The sequence below is a fragment of the Bos javanicus genome, chromosome 10 (assembly GCF_032452875.1).
Source record: "Bos javanicus breed banteng chromosome 10, ARS-OSU_banteng_1.0, whole genome shotgun sequence".
In the NCBI taxonomy this organism is placed as follows: domain Eukaryota; kingdom Metazoa; phylum Chordata; class Mammalia; order Artiodactyla; family Bovidae; genus Bos; species Bos javanicus.
In genome coordinates, this window is record NC_083877.1 from 36134683 (window position 1) to 36142326 (window position 7644).

The 7644-nt window shown below is 52.0% G+C and overlaps 1 protein-coding gene across 1 annotated transcript; it reads left to right on the forward strand.

The window, feature by feature from the left end:
• Positions 1-3897: 3897 nt before the first annotated feature.
• CHAC1 (ChaC glutathione specific gamma-glutamylcyclotransferase 1) lies at positions 3898-6264 on the forward strand. The gene is made up of 3 exons (XM_061430812.1): positions 3898-4264; positions 4696-4731; positions 5173-6264. The coding sequence occupies exons 1-3, from the start codon at positions 4043-4045 to the stop codon at positions 5572-5574; spliced, it is 660 nt and encodes a 219-aa protein (XP_061286796.1). The 5' UTR covers positions 3898-4042; the 3' UTR covers positions 5575-6264.
• Positions 6265-7644: the final 1380 nt, after the last annotated feature.

The following is a 7644-nucleotide window of genomic DNA, read 5'->3' on the forward strand; positions in this document are numbered from 1 at the left end:
GTGACTGGAACGAGGAGAAGGAAATTAGAAGTGACCGCTTGGAAGAACAATAAGGAAGGATTAATTTGGGAAAGATTCAGAGAAGGAAGCCACCATGAATGCATCATGTGCGACTCTGCAAGGTGGAGGCAATACCCTCTCATCAGCTGTTGTGAGCTGGCATCTCTGTGGGTATGACGTCTGTAGCCCCACCCTGAGGGGATTTTAGGAGGAAAGATGGGATTATTGCTGCCAGTGCTGGAGAGGAACTGGATGAGGTGGGCAGTTTACTGCCTGGGAGTGTCCCACTGGGAGGGAAAGAGACAGATGTTGGCAAGGATAAGCAAGGAAGAAACAGGTGAGACAACTTCCTGGGAAGGTGGTCAAGACCTCTGGGCCAACTTTTGTGGGGGTTCCTATTTTGAAATGGCAACCCACTCCAGTATTCTTGCCTGGAAAATTCCACGGACAAAGCAGCCTAGTAGGCTACAGTCCATAGGGTCGCAAGAGTCAGACACGACTGAGAGACTGACACTTTTACACACTATTTTAAGAGGGTCAAAGTTAAACCTGTGTCTCACAGGATTCCTCCTCCTCTGAACTCCATGGTGCCCTGGACTTTTCTAAGAGCTTCAGTTCTTCTACCTCCCTTTGCAGAGAACCTTCCATGAGCCAGGACTGTGCTGGTTCTCCTGGGCCTTCAAAAATGACGTCTGCTCTCTGGGAGCTCTCAAGTTCATAGGAGACAGGGTGTCAAAAGTTCATTAACAAGAAGTCTCTGGGGTTGGACTGCCTGCCTTGGGCTCCAGGCTATACTTTGCTATTGTGTCACTGTAGCGGGTTACCTAACTTTCCTATGTTCCAGATTGCTCATCTGTGAAATGATATTTACCTCACAAAGCAGCAGAGCAAAATCACTTAGCAAACTGCCTAGCTCAAGATAAGCACTCGATTACACGTTTCTGTTATAAGCATGAAGTGGATGGGACAGAACTGAGGTAAGGGGTCTGGGAACACAGAGGAGGGAGTGACTAACTCTGCTTGGAGCAAGAGCTGGTCACTGATAAACTCTTCAAAGGTGACAGTCGCTCAGTCATGTTCGACTCTTTGCGACCCCACACACTGTGGCTTAACCAAGCTCCTCCGTCCATGGGATTTTCCAGGCAAGAGTACTGGAGTGGATTGCCTTCTCCAGAGGATCTTCCGGACGCCGGGTTCGAACCCAGGTCTCCCGCATTGTAGGCAGACGCTTTACCGTCTGAGCCACCAGGAATGTTATTAAAGCCTGGGGCTTTTAGAAGAAAGTCATGGAGAGTTTAGGAGAGTGAGCATCATGAAGATATTGCCCAGGTGATTCTGATATGCTATATCAGAGAACCATTAACTACTTAGCCAACAGAGAACCATTAACTACTCTTTAAAAGTAACTTTGTATTGTTAAAACGTACATTTCATAAGCCTTGCAAAATAGAGAAAAGAATCACCTATACTCTTAATACCCCAAATCCACCCAACATTAGTATATGGTGTCCCCATCTTTTTCCTCATGAATCTTGTTTTTGTTGTTTTAATGGTTTTAATTATAGTACATGTAATAGTTCCTATTTTTGCCTTACTATGCAATAATAAGAATTTTTACTACATTGTTTTCCTATTTTAAACTTCTTTTTCTAAACATAAGTAATTTATGTTCTCTTGAGAAATTCCCAATCTCAATCGGTATAAAAAAGGAAGTGCAGATCTCAGTAGTCCTACTACTAAGAGATAATCACTGAGCATTTTTATGCTCTTCTAGTTTTTTTCCTATGGAAATGAACACATATAGACTTTTTAGGTTAAGAAAGTTATTTTAGGTTATTTTATAACCTGCTTTTCACTTAATTACATAAGTGTAGTCATACATAATTGTTCCCAATGACTGCAGATTTAATTTCATGTCTATATCAAATTTATGTAACGAATCATCTATTGCAGGATTTTAAGTCATTTTCTGTCTGTGTGTGCATTTCTCCACCTGTGGATTGACCATAATTTACTTTAACATTCAACTATTTTTGGATATTTAAGTAGCTTTACTTCTTTTGCTTTTGCTATAATAAGGAACAATGCACTGAAAAACCTTGAGGAATATGGCTTTCCACATATTTTTAATAATTTCCTGGAGTTGAAGTAATGGGTCAAAGGGCAGGCTATTTTATGATTCTTGATTTGTATCATGAAGCTGCTTTCAAAGGGTTGTCTGTATCAATTTAGATACTTTCAGCAATGTATTAGTATCAGATTTTCACCTTCCACCCAACTACCAAAGGAGATAGATGGAGGGGGGATATTTTCCCTGAGCAGCAAACGAGGTGCTCATATGGACCAAAGAGGACAGGATAGAGAGGAGAAGAGAAGAGGGGAGGGTGCACATGGCAAATGGAGGGAAGGAGGAAGGAAGAACCAGAAACAAATGTAAATATTTACGGAAAAGTTTGGATTTTCTTCGAGGAACATGAATTACTTTTCCAGAAAAATACAGACGAATGGTTAATATGAAAATCCTCCTCTGGTGACAGTCTCCGCTAACAGTTTAAATATATTATTCCATATTATTTCTTTTACTAATATTAATGTATAACTTATTTTGTTTTTAAAGATCTAGCTTCATACTATACACACCACAGTGCATTCCTACCGGAGATTTTATCTTAGGCACCTTCGGTGAGCAGATCATTTTTAGTTTAACCGTCTAATTGCTTTGCCCCCTTTCCCTGCCGGAGGACTCACCCTGCCCCTCATCAGCAGTTCCCCGACCTCGGCAGCAGTCCTTTGGAGCAGTTCTGCCAAGTGCAGGCCTTCTGCTGCCTCTGTTTGCCTTTGACCCTGGCCGCTGCTTAGGGGGTCAACTCCAGGCGGCCTGAAGACAATCCCTGGGTCGTGAAGACAGTAGCCAAGGGCGAAGGCTGGTAGCTGCTTACGGTCCTCTGGGGACCTCACCTGGGCCCTCCTTGCCTTCCACTTCCAGAACCTCCATGCCTACGATTAACCCCACCGTTGTTGCCAAAATCTCCTGTCCGAACAAAACTAAACCCATTGCCTTGGGGCAAGATTGGTCTGGCTTTGCTGGCTTTATGGCTTCTCTCCGCAGGTCTGGCCACCACCACTAGACTGCTGTTGCAAGCGCTCTGACCGGCTTTTCCCAGACCTTATTTTGGGCTTGGAGCGTCTCACATCTGGCCTGAGGCATAGCCCCCACGTGCTGCCCGCAAGCCCTGGCCGCCTGGTCTGACTCAGTCTCGAAGCTTCTGCAGAACCCCTTGGCAGCCTCGTGACTCAGTTTCTCCATTTGCTCACGCGCGCCAATAGCATGAGGCACTTATGCGGAATGCGGAGGTGCCTCCGATAGCTTCTCCAGAGTACGTGCTCCCAGGCGAGGCACCAGAGATGCGCGTCTACACCGCCCAGAGCTCTCGTTCTGGACGTGTCCTGCACTGACCCTGGTAATGAATCCGTGCTGCCTGGGGTGGCAGTGACTCGGCCAGGTGCACTGGCAGGAGTGCTTGAGAGGCATCCTCCGGAGACCCGCCCATCATGGTTCTTGAAGGGACCAAGGCATAAAGGGGCTGCCGGGGAGACAACCAGTGCCCGCGTCCGTGCCCACTGCCGGCCCCTGACGCAATCTGAAGCGCCCTTGCTGCATGCTTGATCTGGGAAAACCTCCTCCGCCGTTGCATCACTCCTGCCAGGTTTGCTACAGAGGTGGAGTCGAACCAATCAGCGGACGCGCTGGGCCCTGGGCTGGTCACGTAGTTACCCACTCAGAGGGCGGCGCGGTTAACTGAACAGGAAAATCCGAAGGTGATTGGCCAAAAGGGAATTTGCCCCGCCCCAATAAACGCGAAAGCTGGCTGCGAGGGGTAGGGCTTCCCGGCTGGAGGGTTTAAAGAGCGCCTCTGACGGGGCCGCGCAGCTGGAGCGACCAGGCGGAGCCAGGCCAGGTGTGCGCGTCGGTCGGTCCTTCCTTGCCCGCGCCGGAGACCAGCCCCGGAGGCCGCCCGGGCCCGTCCCTGTGCCCGGCACCATGAAGCAGGAGCCTGCAGCCCAGAACTCCCCTCCCGCCTCTCCGCCCTCCTCACAACCCCTCTCCGAAGACGACGACCCCCAAACGTTGTGGATTTTTGGGTACGGCTCCCTGGTGTGGAGGCCCGACTTCGCCTACAGTGACAGCCGTGTGGGCTTCGTGCGCGGCTACAGCCGCCGCTTCTGGCAGGGAGACACCTTCCATCGTGGCAGTGACAAGATGGTGAGCATCGACCCTGCCCGGGTGAATGACGGGGGTTGGGGCAGGATAGTGGGCGCTGCGCTGGTGCCCTGGAGTATCCGGGCCTATCTGGGCTGACAGTGACTCCGTCCAGATGGGGGAAATGGGAGAACCTTTCAGGGCGTTGTGACTTAAATTTGTGTACCTAGTGGGTCATTGTGTGATGGCTAGAGCCTGATCCTGTGGATCACCGTGTTGATGAATATTTCTGATGACCAATCTGGGCCACTGCCATATGTCTACTCTTACATACATACATCACTCCCTCCACTCCTCCGCCCCCCACCCCGCCCGCCAAGAGTGGGGCTATTTGAGGCCTGGGATAGAAGGGTTACTAAGGGTTTTCTCTACCAGTGATGGCTGAACTCATTTCTAACTTGTTTTCTTTTTCAAAATCTCTCTTCCCTCCCTAGCCTGGTCGTGTGGTGACCCTCCTTGAAGATCATGAGGTAAGTGCCAGAGTCAAGAAAGAGATCCAGCATGGAGGGGTGCAGACAGGCAGAGCTCATGGACCCTTGGCCTCAGGCTAGATTAGATAGATACCCCTCTGATTGAGAGGAAGGTTGAGTCTTGATAAGTGCTTCTCACAAGAATCACCTGAGGATCTTTTTAAAACATAGATTTTAATATAAGATTTAGAGTGGCCTGAAACGCATTCCTAACAAGCTTACAGGTGATGGCCACTGTTTCTCAGACCAAACTCTGAGCTGAATTTTTGTTCTCCCTGGGGCTAGTCCACCTTCTCAACCCTAGTTAAGGGAGGGTGAGGGTTTGCTATATTGATAGTAGAGGGCTCATCAGCAGTCTGCCCACTTCCCTTATCGAGTACAGTCCTGGATGGGATCAGAAGGAACTTCGTGACTGACTCCGGTACCCATATTTTCTCCCAGGGCTGCACTTGGGGTGTGGCATACCAGGTGCAAGGAGAGCAGGTGAGCGAGGCCCTGAAGTACCTGAACGTGCGGGAGGCGGTGCTCGGCGGCTACGATACCAAGGAGGTCACCTTCTACCCTCAAGATGCCCCTGACCAACCACTCAAGGCATTGGCCTACGTGGCCACTCCGCAGAACCCTGGCTACCTGGGTCCTGCCCCCGAGGAGGCCATTGCTACACAGATCTTGGCCTGCAGAGGCTTCTCCGGGCACAACCTTGAGTACTTGCTGCGCCTGGCGGACTTCATGCAGCTCTGTGGGCCCCAGGCTCAGGACGAGCACCTGGCCGCCATCGTGGACGCTGTAGGCACTATGCTGCCCTGCTTCTGTCCCACTGAGCAGGCTTTGGCACTGGTCTGAGGGGCTGAGCCCCTGCAGGGAGTGCCTACATGGACATGGGGGCCAGGTCCCCACTCCAATGCACACAGACAGACTTGATACAGCTGGAGCTCACTGAGAGGACTCGGTGGGCCGACAGGGGCCTCTCTTAAGCCCCTGCCTGTCCACCAGCCCCTAGATCTCCTGCTTGACACCGATTTACTACTTGAAACTTTATTTATTGCACCATGTTGGTGTGGTGGGCAGGGTGGGGGGCCTGCCCTAGATTTAGGGGAACTGCTGAGCAGTGCCCCACCCCAGGTGCCTGGTGCCTGGCTGGAATCCCCCCAGTGCTGCTACTGTCTCCATGCTACCCAGGCCTCCATCTTCCCAGGGAGCCTCCAAGAGCCCTGACTGTCTGCCCGCCCCCTCCAGACCAACCATTTCCCAGCCCCAGAAACACCACCTGCCAAGGGTCCCAGCCTGCTGGTGAGGGTGTAGAAGGGAGTGAGGAGAGGGAGCCCTATAGGATCTGAGGCCCTGCAGCCTCACAGCTGCTGAGGCTGAGCCAAGGCCTCTTCCCCATTTGGCTTTGTTTCCCTGGTCCTCTGTCTTGTCTGTCTGGGCTACTTCTGTCTGTCGGTCTATTCCTGGGAAGCTTCTCACTGTAGGTAGGCCCTGGCCCCTTCCTAATCTGTCCCATACTGTAATCCATAAACTGACCTCATTATCTGTGCTGTGCTGGAATATGGTTCTTTCTTCAGATGGGGGTTTGGGATGAGTGAGGGAGTGTGGCCCCGAAAGACTCATTAGAGGGGGAAGGGCTCCCTCTTCATCCCCCGTGGCTCTCCCAGAGAGGGACTGCTGAGCAGGCAGGACTGCAGGGTTCTTAGTGCACATGAAGAATGCCCCCCAAGGTATGCAGATTCTGCCTGGGCTGCTCCACTTGGCAGCCCTGCGAGTAGTCCTTGCCAGTGGCCTGGTAGCCTGCATCTCCCCCCAGCTGCTCTGAAGAGGTGGATAGGTGTGGAGTTCACATCAGGTTTTCCTCCAGTTGCAGGGTCAGCTGCTGCCTCTTCTTGACAGGGAGGCTAGACCTCGGGCTTCCTGATGAAGGAGCCATGTGGGTTCAAAGGGCTTCAAGGGCAAGGTGATGACAACTTGTGAGACAGTGCTGCCAGTGCAGGCCTGGAGGACCCGCTGGCCCTTTGACTTCTGAGGTTCAGGAATTCGTTCTTGCCTCCTGGGCCTTGGTGTGGGCTGTGCCTTCCCTGTCACCCTGACCTACCTGCCAGGACTCAAATCCAAAAGGGAGGGGTGGCTGGGCACCCCTGGTCTGCTGTTTGTTCGCAAACATCTGCCTGCCTCTGGCTACTCTTCCCTCCCCCAGCCCTCCCCGCCGCCCCATGCAAGTCCCAGACCCCAAGATCTCAGCCTGGCCCTGGGCTCCTCAACTGGAAATGGCCCCTCAGTGGATTGACCCTTTACTCCTGGACCTGTGGAATGGGTGCAGGGGCCAGATAAGGCTTTTGCAGCAGAAGCACCTGGCTGTAACCCAGCCTCTCCCTCACTTGCTCAGTGGCCTCCAGAAAAGCCACCTCTGAGCCTCTGTTTACCCTGGGGTGCTGTGTGGTGGGTGTTGCCGCCACTCTTGTTACAGCTGGTGCCCTGGTTTGGTCTTGGTGTCCTCAGCAGGGTCAGCTCCGACCAAGCTGGGCAGCCGTTGTGCCTGGGAAGGGTGCCCATGTCTTGGCAGCCTCATGTCTTGGCCATTGATGGGAAAAGGAGTCCAGCCAAGTTCTTCTGGGAGCTTGGTCAGGACAGCACAACAGGAGGAGGTGACGGGAGGCAGGGAACCCTGGGCAGCTGCCTTCCGTGGCAGGGCAGGGCCAGACAGCCAATCCTGGTACTCACATCAGACCCTGCTCTATATGAATGAGTGTAAGGGTGTGGAGAAGGCAATGGCAACCCACTCCAGTACTCTTGCCTGGACAGTTCCATGGACGGAGGAGGCTGGTGGGCTGCAGTCCATTGGGTCGCTAAGAGTCAGACACGACTGAGCGTCTTCACTTTCACTTTTCACTTTCATGCATTGGAGAAGGAAATGGCAAC